This window comes from Mandrillus leucophaeus, unplaced genomic scaffold, assembly GCF_000951045.1.
Source record: "Mandrillus leucophaeus isolate KB7577 unplaced genomic scaffold, Mleu.le_1.0 Scaffold1042, whole genome shotgun sequence".
Lineage (NCBI taxonomy): Eukaryota > Metazoa > Chordata > Mammalia > Primates > Cercopithecidae > Mandrillus > Mandrillus leucophaeus.
Window position 1 is genome coordinate 598,355 of NW_012098566.1, and position 16,132 is coordinate 614,486.

Below are 16,132 nucleotides of genomic sequence, written 5' to 3' on the forward strand. Positions count from 1 at the left end.
TTTCACAGGTGACACACTGCCTTTCTTTTTAAGCAGAAGGAATCTATGAAGACCTTTATTGTTTCATGCTTCTGATGTTAGGTTTCCATTATTGCTATAAGATAGGGTGATATGGAACATTTAATCTTAGAGCAAATAGCTGTGGGATTTGGGGGATCTGGAGAAGTTATCTTTCCCATTTCTATCACTTGTTTTCAGATATCCTGTTTCAAAGCGGCCTCCATGGCAGACCCTAGCACCATCTTGTTAACTTTACCCGCATACCATTACCCGCATACCATTGATCCTTCCTTTCCATCCTTATTCATAAACATTGTTACAGAAGTTAAACCAAACCTTGGCTGCTTAATGATCATCTCCCTGCTACCACTTACACTCCAACTAAGAAAGAGGCAAAAGATGCAGAATGCTAGGAGATGGAGAATACTTTGGCAACCATGTAGTGAGGGATTTTTTTTTTGTTTTTTTTGTTTTGGTGCTTGTATGTGTATGCCTTGCCTTATATATGCCTCTTAGCCTGCTGACACACACACACAACTGGAGCTGTAGGTTGGCTCTGGGTCAGTCACTGAATTACTATTTAATAAAATAGCAAATTACTTAGAGAATGAAATGCAAGTTCTTGGGCAGGGAAGAAAGGTAGCAACAATGATTCAGCTGCTGAAGATGGCAATGGGTCAGTGTCACGGAAAGTGATTCCTACTAGGGCTATTTTACTAAGTTCTTTAAGTCTTTTTTTTTAGGCAAAGGTAGAGCATGAGGACATAAGGATTAAAGTAGTTTTTCTGCAGTCCTGCATTCAGGTACTGTTAACAGTGGTCTATTCTTTTCTTTGCTCTTTTGCAGTTCTTCAAGAGTTTGAGACATGAAATGTGAAGCCTAGAGAGAGATGAAACTGTTTTTCACAGGTGATAGATGGAAGGCTGTTTTCAAAAGATCAAGGCAGCAATGAAGGGTACTACTCTCGTACACTTACATATGATGCATAGGAAAACCTAGGGTTAGGAACTAGAGAATGCTATACTTGGTTGAACATGTTTGCATCCCCTCAGTTATATACGAGTCATGTGGGCTGGTGTATAGTACATTCTGTAAAGTCACTATGAACACATCATTTGTATAACACATGCACATACTCCGGCTAGAGGACACTTAATATAGCAGTTACCTTTTCCTGTGTAAGAAATTATCCCCCACATTGAGTAGCTTAAAAAAAGTTTTATCCCAGTTTTTTGAGTTAGGAAGTCAGGAGTAGCTTAGCTGGTTGGGTGGCTCTGGGTAATTCAGGAAGGTGCAGCCAGGACTGCAGTCCTCTGATGGTTTGACTGGGGCTGGAGGATCCACTTCCAAGACAGTTCCTTTATATTGCTGGCACATTGGTGCGGGCTGTTGTCAGGAAGCCTCAGTTCCTCACCATGTGGACCTGTCCATTGGGCTGCTGAGTGTCCTTGTGTTGTCCTTATCAATAAAAGAAAATACAAAGAGGAAGCCACAATACCTCTTACAGTCGAGCCTCAGAAATTACACACCAGTATTTATGGTATGTTTTGTTTTTCAAAAGTAAGCCACTAAGTAGAGCCTGCACTCAAGGGGAGGGTACTACCTCTTGAAAAGAGGAGTACAAAGGAATTTGTCTGCCTATTATAAGATCACCGTGCCTGGGCAGCTGAGAGTCCGTCTTTGACCTCGTATCTCTCTGTGTACTTTGATCCCTTCTGTCTTCTACTTCTGGATTCTTTCTGTGTCTAGGGTACATACTGAAGAGGCTGCTTCATCCTTTGAGGTCCTGTGCTTTTATGGAAGGAGCTTTAGGCTCATTAGAGGTTTCTGAGTGATACCTCTACAAGACAAGCCTTTCTTTTGCTAATATTGATCACTCCTTATAGCATAATTTCCAAGTCACTCTCTTGACTTGGATCAATCAGAGAATTCCTTAGGACCGCTTGAGGAAGATATGAAAAGAAGAGAGTGAGGCTGATTAGGAAAGAAAAAACCAAAAAGTCCCGCCTGTACCCTGACCTGCCATTTGTATTCTTCAAGAACACAGTTTTTGACTTAGTACCAGGGAGGACATGTGAGTTGTTCTAAATTAGAATGGGGTGCATTGTGAGCAAATAGGTCCCCTCAGAACTCATTACGCTGTATGACCTCTGCAAGGAGAGCTGACAAATTCAACCACAGATTTTTACTGAATGCCTACCCTATCAGTTGGGAAGGGTGATGACCACCCTTGACCCTCAGTGACATAAAGCACAAAGGGGTATACTCATGCTTTATATCCACTGTTTGTTGACTGAGGCTCTACCTGGCAGGGTCCTCACTCTGGGATAGACAGACAGAGCAGCCCCCATTTGGAGCAAGCAGTCACTGAAGCAGAGCTAGGTAAGAGTGTTCTGGAGAATCTCACACCCACAATTTAGTGCTTTAGCCTGGACAGGACACACCCTGCCTTTTCTTATACTCACTGGTCAGATTTTGTCACCCGGCCCTGTCCAACCACAAGGGCCCAGATAGTACAATATTATTGTCTGCCCAGAAGGTGGAGAGCACAAAAGAGTCTACTTGGCCTTGGCCCTATTGGCTTTCATACCTGCTATGTGCCAGGCCCCTCTTCTAGCCTCTGGGGATTCATCAGGGAGCAAAACAGACCCTGCCTTCATGAAGCTTATGTTCTAACGGCGGAGGGAGACAATAAGCCAACAAGTACAACGTGCAATGTGTTAGATGCTAGGTACGGCGGAGGAGAACATAGGAGGAGCAGGTGCAGAATGGGTACTGTGTTCCAAACATGTTTAATGGAGGCCAGCCATAGATGGTCACGATGCCCTCCTCCCGGTTGAAAATGCTCCGATGCAGGTCTGCTTTCTCAGATCTTGATTGTGCTGAATACTCAGCTACTGCCAGACCTTTTGCACTGTGAACCACACCATACTTTTAGTCTGTTCATAAATCCCTTTCTTCTTCTTTGACATTTTATTTCTAACTTAAGTACCATTGTTGTTTAAATTTTTGTTATGAGATATTGTGACTATGTAAGACTGAATTGTAAGAAACCTTAGAAGGTTTTTGGTCGATTACTTCCCTCTTTCAGAGCAGTTATTGAAGTCTTAAATTATTGATACCTGCATTGCCATTGCCATTTTCCTATAGATCTTTTGGGTTTTTTTTTGCTAATTAGCTACCGTGATGAAGACTGCTTTATTATCAAGCAAAAAGGGCCGTCACTTAAATGCATTTGTGTGATTTATGTAACAATCATTCCTAAGTTTTCAAAAGTAATTTTTTATAGTAGAATTTCCTGCTTTTTCCTATATTCTCATTCATTGTGAAAATGGGGAAATGGCACATAGTTCTCATTTTTAGTGAAATATCATTTATGTAACATAAAGTGTAAAATTATGATATGTTTCCTTCCTCAGAGGACATCCAGTTGTTTAGTCTCATCTTTCTCGGGCTGTGGGGGCAGCAGTCCTTCTTGCTTAGTTTCCTTGACCTCTGTATTTCCTGGGGCAGGAATTCTCGGGAGAAGAAAAGGAGATGAGTAGCACTGGTTTGCCTTAATCACAAAGGGGTAGAAATAGATGGTAGAGAACGACTGGGATCCTTCTTGACCCTGCTCCAAGGAATACTTAGAAATAGCCAGCCCTCCTCTCTTTTCACATATATAGAGGCATTTCGACTTTATTTCAGTCATCTCTTCACTCCCCCTCAACAGCACATCTCTTAACGCCCTGGGGTAGTTGTCATCTAATAACGTCAAGTGTAAGTAGATGTTTATTCCTATGACACGTATGCCAGGTGTTAAGTATATCAAGCCTTTTGCTCAGTGTTGGGGGCCGCACATGAGACACCGGGATTCAGAGCAGGCAGCGACCTATTAAGGAAGAATGGGATTATGTTTTCCCACGGCAAATGCTAAAACAGAAGAATCAGCTAAGCAGTTTTTGTACATTTTTTTTTCCTGCCAAGCAGGATGTTATTTTCCATCACTCTTGTTTTTTTTTTTTTTTTTTTTTTCCTGCTTTTTGTAGGTGACATTTATTGAGGAATACTTCCTCTCCAAGACATGCTGCTGTTGAAGTTTGTCGTGAAGGATTTTTAGGTTTCTTAGTGGTATTATGTTTAGGGCTGTACTGGGGAATTAATCCATATCCTTGTCTGGGGAATGTTGGGAGGTAGTGAGAAGTCACCAAGAGGCATAACTGCCTGAGGGCTGCTAGGCCTGTGGGAGGAACTGAGTGTGGATGTGGGTGGGTGGCTGCTGGAGGACTCCTCAGTTGTGCCCTAAATAAAGTCGAAAGGCCATCTCTTCACTTGAGGAAAGCATTAGAGGCTGATGTAAACTCTTAAAAGAGACAGAGGAGGCTGGTGGAAGGCAGCAGAGAACATGTTGTGAGGCAGGAAAGATTAGGAAGTTGCTGTATGTCTTGGCTCAGAACACTGGCTGATGATTGATCTTGAGGAACACAGTGAAAACGTGCTGTCTCTTCAATTTAAATTATGTTTGCTGTGGAGGCTCCTCAAGCATTTCCTGCTTGTGGAATGCACAGGTCCACATGGAAAATGCTGTATTTTTCTACCTTAATATTCTCATTAACTGTCATCTCCCAGAAAGAAGGTCCACGGAGTGCTTTTTACATCTGTGCCTGGCTCACAGAAGGCCTGCAAATATTCGTTCTGTTTCTCCTTTCTTCTCTCCCATCCATCAATCTTCCATAGCTGGGCTGTTTGTTTTGGAGGTGATCTTAGGAGGCTTTCATAAATGTGGAGTTGGAGGAAGTAGAGAAATTCAGTGAGAACATGATTCAAAAAAGCAGAGTGGAAAAGGAAGCAGGCCCAGTGGAGCCTCTTCCACCTGTGCAACTTGGATCAGGTACAGTCGTTGCTCAAGCTGTTGGTCTGTGGCTGGGTGACAGTGCTGGTGCTGCCTGCGGGAATATGGAATGGGAAACAGTTTGGGAACAGCCTGTGTTTGACAGCTAAGTGTGGGTCTCTGATACCTTGGGCAAGTTAAAGTAAGCTTCGAAAACCTCAGTTTCCTTATCTTTGAAATGGGGGTGATAATAATACCACATCAGAGGGTTGTTTTAAAGATCAAATGCGATAATATTCTGAAAACACTTAAGATGGTGCCTGGTCTGTGTGGGAGAGGGCTGCTAGATTGTGACCATGGAGAAAGGGGACATTGCTCACCCACCTTGCTTGCTTTTTCTCAAACACACTGAATGCACACTTTGACTTCAGGGTCTTGATACTTGCCATTTCCTTGGCCTGGAAGCTTCCACTCCCTGTGCAGCTCATGCCTGCCTTCCTTTGGGTCTTTGTTCAAATGCCCCTCTCTTCAGAGTGGTCTTCTCTGGTCACTAATATGATAGACTAACCCTCGTTCTCTGTCGCATCTCCTGCTTTCTTCTTCACAGCCCTTATCACCACCTGAAGAAAGGAACTTCGTTCTGGTCACTGCTATCTGCACAGTGGCCAAACCACACTTGGCACATAGTAGATGTTCAGTGAATTTATATAAATCAAGCACCCACAAACCTGTTCTATAAAGGGCCAGATAGTAAATATTTTAGGCTTTGTGAGCTATATGGTCTCTGCGGCAGCTGCTCGACTCTGCTGTAGTAGGCAGCATGTAGACACGACATAAATGAATGAGTGTGGCTGTCGTCCAATAAAATTTTATTTGGCACACAGGCTGTGTTTGCCAATCCCTGGAATGTCAATAACAGTGAAGGTCAGGAATGTACCTTTAGTGGATATATTGGCTTGAGCTTGGTGGGAATAGGACCTCTCAACACTGGACTCTAAAGGTGACTGTAACCTTTAGAGAAATATGTGGGATTGGAGGAAAAAGAACCCCATAGCCCTGGTGGCAAGGTGGCCTGGCTTTTGGCAGCTGTGATGATACTCATGGTCAGCTGATCGGTGTGCTTCACCAGCCAGGCCAGTCAGACGGGCACATCCTCCTAAATCAGAGCTGTTCTTTCATTTCTTTTGAAATGATTTTTGTTAATTCTTAAACACTTACATGGCAGGGGAATTCACTGCTTAAAATCCCTGTATAAGGAGAGGAAATCGAGTTGATCTACTGTAAGTTCAGGTGGTTATATACTAGAGCCTTGGATTTATTGAAAGGATGAGCATCTGTACCCTCAGAGCGGAGTGCTGCGTTCTCAAGCAAATTTCAAGCTCGCACTTAGAAGCTTCCCCTTAGCTTGTCTCTCGTTTCCAGTCTTTCAATCCACGCGCCTTCACTGCAGAGCTGGTCTACCAGCGAGGTGCAGACAGGAATGGGAAAATAGACACTTGGAGCGTGGGAGAAGGAGCTGGGTCAGATGCTGACCGTACAGTTGCTCTCGCGGTTCATGTGCCCGAGTCTATTTTCAGAGTTCTTCAGATGCCAGTGTGTTCACGCTTCCCAAGGCAGCGGCGGGTTGGCACTCCAGCTAGTTAAGTTGTTCCCTGGGGTTCTTGTGTATTCGTGTATTTTGTTTTTGCCCTTTAGGGGGAAAGGAAACAGAATTGCTACTCTTATTGGCTAAGATTGGTTGTAATTTTATTTAATAATTTTAGAATACATTTGTTTATAGATATGGTTAAAAAAACAAAAAGGAATGTGATACAACTCTCAAAGCGCCTGAGTGCTCCTCCAGCCGCTGCCGTGGCCTTGTTTAGGCAACCCCACCCAATCCTCGGGGGCTGCCTGGAAGACTCAAGGGACTCTTGACAATAAATTATTTTCTGTTTTTACTACACTGTGGCTTCTGTTGAATACTTCTTGGTTTTTATTTTTTATTCATTTAGGTTTTTTTTTGAGATGGAGTCTCGCTCTGTCGCCCATTCCGGAGTGCAGGGGCGCGATCTTAGCTCACTGCAAGCCCCGCCCTCTAGGTTCACGCCATTCTTCTGCTTCCGCCTCCTGAGTAGCTGGGACTACAGGCACCCGCTACTGCGCCCCACTAATTTTTTGTATTTTTTAGACGGGGTTTCACGGTGGTCTTGATCTGACCTCGTGATCCGCCTGCCTCGGCCTCCTAAAGTGCTGGGATTACAGGCGTGAGCACCGCACCCGACCGAATACTTCTTTTAGTGGAGTTGTGAACCTGTACCCAAAGGTGAAATCTTTTCCTTTCCTGATTGCATGTGAACGTGGGAACGTCTTGAGTAACTTTGTGCTCTTGTAACCTACAGGAGAGTTTTCTTCTGGCAGGCAGAGGGTTCAGGCCTGTTTGGAGCCAGATTATCATCAAGAACAAATGCATGAAGGAGGTTTGAGGAATGGTTAGTCAGCTAATCATAATTCAGAGTACAGTGTAATCAAGTGGCTCACATGCTCATAACCGGGGTGAATAGTAGAATAGGAAGAAAAGTTCAAGTAGATTTGTTTTCTGGGGAATCTGTCAAGCTAGTAATTGTGAATAGTAGCTTGCACTTGGAATTCTGTCTAACTTTAGGACCTTGATATTTGCCGATTTCCTGGCCTGGAAGCTTCCACTCCCTGCGCGGCTCACCCGCTTCCTTCCTCTGGGTCTTTGTTCGAATGCCGCCTCTTCAGAGCAGCCTTCTCTAATCACTCATGTAATAGGGTAGCCCTCGTTCTCTGTCCCATCTCCTGCTTTCTTCTTGTTCACAGCCCTTTCTTCTTTTTCTTCTGTTTTTCTCATTGCTTTTCCCACGTCCCCTCTTCCTCCTCATGTATGTGTTTCTGTCATTTTATCCTTCCCCCTTTTCTCTAGTTCATGTTCCCTTGGGAGGTTGGCAGGTTAGACCTGGCCTGTCTCTTGGGGACTGGGAATCCAGGTGGGGAAGGTTGCCTTGGGATTCAGCCCTGGGATGGCGTGACCTGGGAAGAGAGAAGCTGGGGTGTCAGTGCCATTACCCAAAGTTTTAAAGCAAGCCCTAAGTTCCTGTGTGCCTCCCACAGAGGTGGGGCGGGCATTTGGAAGTGTTTTGGGCAGACTGGCAGCACAGGTCTGGCACTGGGTCAGAGTCCAGGCCTCCACAGGCTGCGTTTCAGAGGCAGGAGTCAGTCAATGCAGGACACTGGGCACAAGGTGGCTCCCAGACCTGGAGTTCTGGGGACACAGGGCAGGGAGACTAGTAATGGAGAGGCAGAGACTCAGCCCAGGAAAATGAGGAGGATAGCAGGGCAGAAACCCAGTCAGATAGAATTCAGGGGTAAGACAGATCTGTGCTGAGCCAGGGGGGCTGCTGTTTTGAGGTCTTGGAATTTTAAAATTTGTTCTTGTGGATTATACTTATTTATTAATAAATATTTATTAAAATTGCATATTATGTATCATTTTGGCTAAGAGAGAGATGATTGGTCTTTGGTTCTACAGTGGGACACATCTTCAAGTAGAAGGGGGAGAGGACACAGCTCTGGGGAACTCGGGAGCTAAGCAGGGCATTGCGTGTTTTGAGTATCTCTTATTTGGCCACTTTCTTCTCTTTTCCTCTTCCTCTGTCTCTTCTTTATCCCTTAGTCATTTCCTTTTCTTTCCTCACCATTCCCTTCACGTTTTTTGGTTATTTTTTCGCTTTAAGAAGAAATAAAGCTGACAAGATAGTTCAGATGGCCCAGTGCCCCTCCATCCCCCAGAGCCATTTCACCCTCTTACCATTTGCCAGTTGCTCAGTGGTTGTCTTTCTGAATGATTTCCATTTTAACCACTTTTAACCATTTAGGCCCCTCAGCTGCTGAGAATTCGCAACTCATGTTTCTTAAGAATGCTTTTCTTAAAACGTTTATTTTGCCTCTTGGGTCAGAGCTATCCACTGTAGAGTTCCTCAAACAGCTCGTTTTTCCTCTTAATATGAAGTCATGAAATGAATATTAATATTTAGCATTTGTCCAATTAAAGAACTTAAACATTATTTTATAAGAAGTATGTATTAGTTCTTGCACTGCTATAAAGAAATACCTGAGTGAGTACTTTATACGGAAAAGAGGTTTCATTGGCTCATGGTTCTGCAGACTGTACAGGAAACATGGCAGCTTCTGCTTCTGGTGAGGCCTCAGGAAACTTACAATCCTGGTGGAAGGTGAAGGGAAAGCAATGCACGTCTTACATGGCAGGAACAGGAGCAAGGGGGTGCTATATACTTTCAAACAACCAGATCTCAGGGTAACTTACTCACTATCACCAGAACAGCACCTGGAGAATGGCGCTAACCCATTCATGAAGGGTCCACCCCCATGATCCAATCACCTCCCACCAGGCTCCTCCTCCAACATTGGGGATTACAATTCGACATGAGATTTGGTTGGGGATACAGACTCAAGCAATATCAAAGAGTTTATTGTAAAGCTTTTTCCAGAAACTTGTATAAAGTTTATTTTTGGCTTCAATGCATGTTATTGAACAGAAGGTCAACAATTGATTGTTTTCCTTTATAGTTCTGAAAAAATGTACTAGGCTAAGAAAGGATAGGGAAGGGGAAGAGAATAAACAGTTGAGAGCCTTTTTGGTGTCAGGTATGATCCCAGCTGCATATTGATCATTAATTGACTGAGATCCTGTGAGGAGGATATAGTTATCCTTATTTTATAGATGAAATTAAAACTTGTTCACCTTAAATTTATATGGCTGATAAGTGGCTGGATGAAGTTCCAACTGTGGGCTTGCCTCAAACCACTGCCTTCCTCCTCACCATTGTTTTCTGATCCTTTCGGGTGGTGGAATGTAATGAGTTGCACGATGCCTTCAGCATCTGGTCCATAGGAAGCAGTTGCTGCCTAAAGAAGGGTAGATGTTTAGGATCTTAAAGGCCCATATTATGATCTGTTGTGACCATGGGGTGGGAGAGACTGCTCTTTCTCTCTTACCTCTTAGAACATGGTGGATGGATTTGAAAAGCCCCCAATCAGAAGGAAAATTATTATAGCGTGTGTTTAGATGCTGCTAATTATCAATTAATCGATCATTGATTAATGATCAATATACAGCTCCGTACTGCTCTGTGCTCCTTCCTGGACTGGCTTCTGGGTACCTGAGAAGACTGTAACCTATATGAGTAGCTGCAATTGAAGGCATTAAGCAATACCAGCATTGCCCAGCAAACAAGGTAAGGAAAATAATTTATTAGGTGCTGGACCATAGCTCTGCTCAAAGCTGTAGAATTGCTTGTATCTGACTCTGTCCTGACATTTGCCATGTTGTAATGGTTGTGGTTTTGTGTCTGTGGACTTGCATGGAAGTGTCCCAAGGAAGATGACTGTGTCTTTTCTGTTTTCTAGCTTTAACCCTTAGCACAGTGTCTAGTCCATAGTAGACATTTGGGTAAACAATTTTTTTTAAAAACAGTTCTGGGTTGATAGAGTATGTAGGAATAGAAAACCAGAGGAAATCATATACTTCATTGTAACAGAGTGATGAATACTGTGGGACTGCAGGAAGCACAGCGCATAGGCAGTAGATCGTGGGTGTAGAAATTTGGGTTCTGGTCTGCGTTCGTGCACCAGTCATCTTTCTAAATCTGGGCAGTTCATTTGACTTGTCTGGGCCTCCATCTTCCAGTAAAACCAGGAAATGCGACTACAGATGATTTTTAGGTCCTTTCCACTGCTTAATGTTTTGTGATTCTGTAATTCTCACTTAAAAATTGCTACTATAGAAACCCTAGAAACTACTTGTGTAGCCAGCCAATTAGGATTGAACTGGATCTTTTGGATTGGTTGACATCAGGTTCTAAGAATCCTGTCTTTGTGGAGTCTTCTCAGACTGGGGATGTAAGAGGAGGTTAAGGTTGACTTTCCAAGGCTTTGGGCACCTTGCCACAGTGAGCTTTTCTGTGGAACACAGTCTGAAACAGAGGAAGAAATGTGGGCTTTGTAGTTGGGCATCTTGGGCTTGATTTCTCATAGTACCTCCTAATGAGCTGAGAGCTGTGAAGGATTCATCTTTCTGAATCCATTTACTCTTTGGTAAAATGGGAATAATACTGCCTAGTAGGGAGTCTACTTTCTCTGCCAAAACTTTGGAAGCAGGCACATAACATCAGGTTTTGTGGCATCGTGTGGGAATATTCCCCTCTGACTTTAAATGGAAGGAAGATGACTGGTGAGCAGTGTATTCTGTTTCTGCTTGTTAAGCATGGTCAGACTCTTTAGTTATGTTGCTGATGGGGACATGATAGTATCAGGGCAATTTAATGACTTCAGATAGGTAAACAACTTCAGGCATAGATCAAACACCTAAATAAAGGTCAAGGGAACATCTAGAATATTAAAGTGACAGGAAAACAGGTGATGTATATGCAAAGTCAAATTAGTATTTTCCATGTTCTCCCAGCGTCATTGTTCCTAAAGTAAACTTTGAGAAATGATTCATAATTTGAAAACTATGCACAAAGTGTGCCATGTTTTAAAAAACTATAAAATGATACTAGCTTTATTTATTTATTTTTTTACATCTTTAGACTGTTGAATTTATTGCTTAATCACAGTCAGTTGCAATTAAATGCCTACAGTGTGGTGCTCTGTCCTTGGGGCTCTGATGAAATTGTCTTGCTGTTGGTGGATGTGTGCATGCTCATTGTGTGTGTGTGTGTGTGTGTGTGTGTGTGTATGTGTAGAGAAAAGGCATCGACTTTCTTGAAGTTGAGTTGACAGACAGTCGTGAGATAGCAATATCAAAGTGCTAATTTACATATTTCTCTTGGAAGGGAACAAAGAAAATCAATTCTCTTAAGAAATGAAACTACTGATACAGCTCTGTTTATGTGAATGCCACTGTAGTTTGATCTAATACTGTATTTGGGGATGCTTCTGAAACACTTTTTATATTTCTATTGAAGTTTGTGATTCAGAGAATTAATTATAAAACCAAAGATGGAAAACGATATTGGTATCTAGTACATCTTCCAGTTTAAACACATTCTATTGATGCATTCTTTAAAAATATGGACATTCTTTGAGAAAGTGAATTGCAGTGAACAGTTAAATAGTTTGGGTAAATTGATGTTGCTTAGCAAATTATTTGCTTACCAAATCTTTGGTGACATGAACAATTTTTGCTGAGATTCTATCTGTGCTCTTCCTCTGTCCCCCTTCCTGTTCTCAGAAGGCTTTAGGATGACCTACAACTACACATAACTGAGCAAGGTGACGCACTCAGAAATAGGTGAAGAGAGACAAAAAGGAAAGCGAGTGTAAGGCAAGGGTTCTCAACAATGGCATTGCTGATGCTTTGAGCTGGATAATTCTTTGTTGTGGGAAGCTGCCCTGTGCCTTGCAGGAAATTTAGTTAACCTCCCTGGCCTGTAGCCACCCCAAGTTGTGACCACCAAAAATGGGTTCAGATACTGCCCCATGTATTCTGAAGGGTGAGGGGGTGGAGGGAAAATCACTCTGAGTTCAGAACTGCTGGTTTAGAGGATAAGGTGAAATCTGGACCAAGGTTAGCACAGCACATGGACCTGTGAAGTCTCAGTTGGACATAGGACACGCTATGCTTGTTGGCAGTGGAGTGTGGGCTTTGCCAGGGGATTTCTAGGGACTGAAGTAGAGAAACATAGAAGGTATGTGGGTCACGGGGTTCCCAGGATAAAAACAGTCTTAATGCAAAGAACCAAAAGAATTTTCTCCAGATGTTCCTCTCCCCAACTCCAGTGAAGCTCCCAGTGGGTAGGGATTTTTGTCTGTTTCATTCTTTGCCCTTTTGTCAACTGCTGTACTCAGAGCAATACCTGACATACAGCCACTTAATAAATGTCTATAAAAAGAGATGAGTCTTCACAAGGAAAGATACTATGAAATATAGGCCCTTCTTTACTTGTTTATAAGAAAAGAGCAGCAAGATTTATAGGACCCCTCCCTCCCTCCCTCCTTTCCTTCTCTTCCTGTTCTTCCTTTTCTTCTTCTTAGATGACATCTCATTGTGTCGCCAGGCTGGAGTGCAGTGGTGCGACCTCAGCTCACTGCGACCTCTGCCTCTCGGGTTCAAGCAGTTCTCCTGCCTCAGCCTCCCAAGTAGCTGGGACTACAGGCATGTGCCACCACACCCAGCTAATTTTTGTTGTTTTTAGTAGAGATGGGGATTTCACCATGTTGGCCAAGATGGTCTCGATCTCTTGACCTCATGATCCACCTGCCTCAGCCTCCCAAAGTTCTGGGATTACAGGTGTAAGCCACCATGCCTGGCTGAGCCACCATTTCTTATAGTATCATTAAATGGAAGAATGCATTCTGGGTGGTATAATCCAATATGAATGTCAGCAAAATCAATTAATAGGTCCCAGCATGGTGTGATCTAGGACTGTAGAGGTCTTGTTGGTCTAACTCAATCTATAGTTTTTAAGATGCTAGGGAAGGGGCCTTGCATATTCTTCAGGCACTGCAGAGAATAATATATGTTTTTCTATTCTTTGAGTGGTATAAAACAGAGATAAGAGTGCCTGAGAGGTGTCACTCAGGAGGGCCCCGTTAAGTAGAGCTGCAGGTTGTAGCAGACATTAGGCCAAGGGAAGGGGAGGGAGACTTGAGCTGAGCCTAGGGTGATAGTGACATTTATCAGTATCACTTGTTACTGAGTGTATCTGTGTGCCAGCTCTTTTCATGCCTCATCTCTCTGCATCCTCACTGCATCTCTGAGGTCTGGTCTCAGAGAGAGGTAGCTTGTCCAGGACATGGCATTGGGATTCTGTTCCTGGCAGTTCCCACTGGGGCTAGGTCCCTCACCACTGTACTGCTCTGCTTCATGCCAAAAACATAGCTGCAGATGCCCATAGCACAGGCGATCATGCCCTAGAATTCTGTGCTCTGGAATACAGGTATGAGCTTTACAGCCTGAAATAATGCAAATGCAGTTTAAATCAAATTCTCACGTGAGCCATAAAAACAAAACACAAACCAAAACCTTGGTACAATTGTAAAGAGTTTAATTTCCTTGTGAACCGTTGATGATGATGTACACTCACAGAGATGTTTGCCTAGACAACCAAGTGACTTAGTACAGGACAATGATATTAATAACCATAGCTGACATTCATGGTGCACTTCCTTTGTGCCAAGGACTGTCTTAGGTGCTTTACATATATGTACTGTCTTCATCCTTACTGCCACCCCAGGAGATACATATTTATTGTTACTAACATCTTGTGGTTGAGGAAACAGGTGCAGAAATAGTTAAATGTCTTCATTAGGATAGTAAGTGTTGGCTCTCATCTGGGCTCCTAACCACTGTGGAATTAGTATGAAACCAATAATGAGTGTTTTAACTGTAGAAGCCTGTTCTATCAAATTTTAAAATATTGATTATAGGCTTTGGTTTGAAAGTAAATCAGATCCAATTTTGAAATAAAGTCATTTCAGGTTGCCAATTCGATTCTTTATTGGGTGGCAGGGATGAGAGAGAGCAGTTAATTAGGATTACAAGCATAGTCTCCGCAGTTTTATAATCATCTATTTTCATATCTTTGGTTTCTTAAGGTATTTAATATCAAGAAACAGAATAACTGAACAATGTCTTCATAATCTATGTTACTAATCAGTCTCATTCTCTTTGTCTAAGCATAAAAAGGACTTTACTGGTGAGCCTCTCATTATGTATGCAGATGACATTGGTGATCCCTTTGAACGAATGAACTTTGGCCTTAGGGCACATGCATTCTGGATGAGTCTTTAAAATGCATGTGCTACATCTTGGGGATGAATGCAGGATTACAGAAAAGAGGAGTGGAGTAGGAAAAGGTTGGAATGATTTGGACAAATATATATGCTAGCAGGGATACAGTTAAAGAATTAAGTAGTTATTTAGGAATTACCTTTGGAGTTAGCCCTGTTCAAAAATTAGCACATTAATTTGGTATATGGAACAGATTCTTTCAAATGATGTGGTTTGCCATAACCTAAGAGTCTTTTCCATACATGAAGTGTTCAGTTTGTCAAAACACTAGAGACTCACTTTAGTTTCCAGTATGTCACCTTGAATAACATTTAATATAATTTTATTCTATTTTTTCAATAATTAAAGCCCTTTATATTAAAAATATTTCCATTTTTTTCCTGTTATATTTTAAAGTAAGAATCAGAGATTTGCAATTCATTTGCTTTTTCCACAAATATTCACAGGTGCTTTTTATGTAGTTTGCAGTGTTCTAGGGATCCAGCAGTGGACAAAACAACATAGTGCATAATTTCGTGTAACTTTAATTTTAGTAGGGGGAGAACAGCGAGAAACAAGTACCAAAGATCTCGTATGTCATGTGGTGATAGATGCTCTGAAGAAAAATAAGAACAAGGAATGAAGGTTGAGCGTGCTGTTTTACATAGGCATTTACAGAGGGCATCCCAGGAAGAGTGACATTTGAATAGAGACCCAGAGGACAGAGGGGGCACAATAGCTAACATCTGGAATGTGTCGCAGGTAGAGGAGATGATAAATGTAAGGTCCTGGGTGGGAAGATGCTTGGGGTATCCAAGGTCTGGCAAGAGACCAAGGTGGATCAAGTAGAGTGGCAGGAGGTGGGACTAGAGAGGAGGACTCCAGCAGTGGAATTGGAGCATCTGGCTTCATGTTTTAGAAGGGTCATGGCTGTGGTGCTGAGAGGATGGAAGCACAGAGACCTCTTGAGATGCTATTGCAAGAGAGAAGGGGGTGGCAGGGACAAGGGTGGTAGGCATAGAAATGGTGAAGTATCATGGATGTATTTTGGAAGTTGAGCCTGGAGGATTTACTGGTTGGATATGGAGTGTGAAAGAGGAGTTAAGAACAGCTGAAAGGTTTTGTGACATGAGTAGCTAGAGAAAACAGAATTGCCATTTACTGAAATTGGAAAAAGTTTTCTCTTTCTGCTTATATGACCACTATTAATATGTAAAAACTATGAATTACAGAACCCATGTGCTTGGAAGTAGACGTGTCTGAAAATGAGGTCGGAGAAAATGTCATTTAAGAGGCTGAAAGTTCTGTGTTTGTGGACAGTTCTAAAATGCCTTTTATAGACGGATGGTATTACTAGGGCATACAGCCGTAGATAAAGAAATCTGTGGTCCATACTTGCAGATGGTGGTGATGGTGATGGCGGAGACACTAAGCAAAATTAGATCGAGGCTTGTAAATGATGTGCCTTCATTTTTACTTTTTAAAATTTATTCTTTTAATTGAAAAATAAAAATTCTACATAT

The 16,132-nt window shown here is 42.5% G+C and overlaps 1 protein-coding gene across 1 annotated transcript in view; it reads left to right on the top strand.

Moving 5' to 3' along the window:
* Positions 1–4,800: 4,800 nt before the first annotated feature.
* Positions 4,801–16,132, top strand: part of LOC105539988 — a 44,009-nt gene continuing 32,677 nt past the window's right edge. The window contains exons 1-2 of the mRNA XM_011980466.1: positions 4,801–4,953; positions 6,236–6,406. Coding sequence (XP_011835856.1) covers positions 4,801–4,953; positions 6,236–6,406 — 324 coding nt within the window. The remainder of the gene's footprint in view (positions 4,954–6,235; positions 6,407–16,132) is intronic.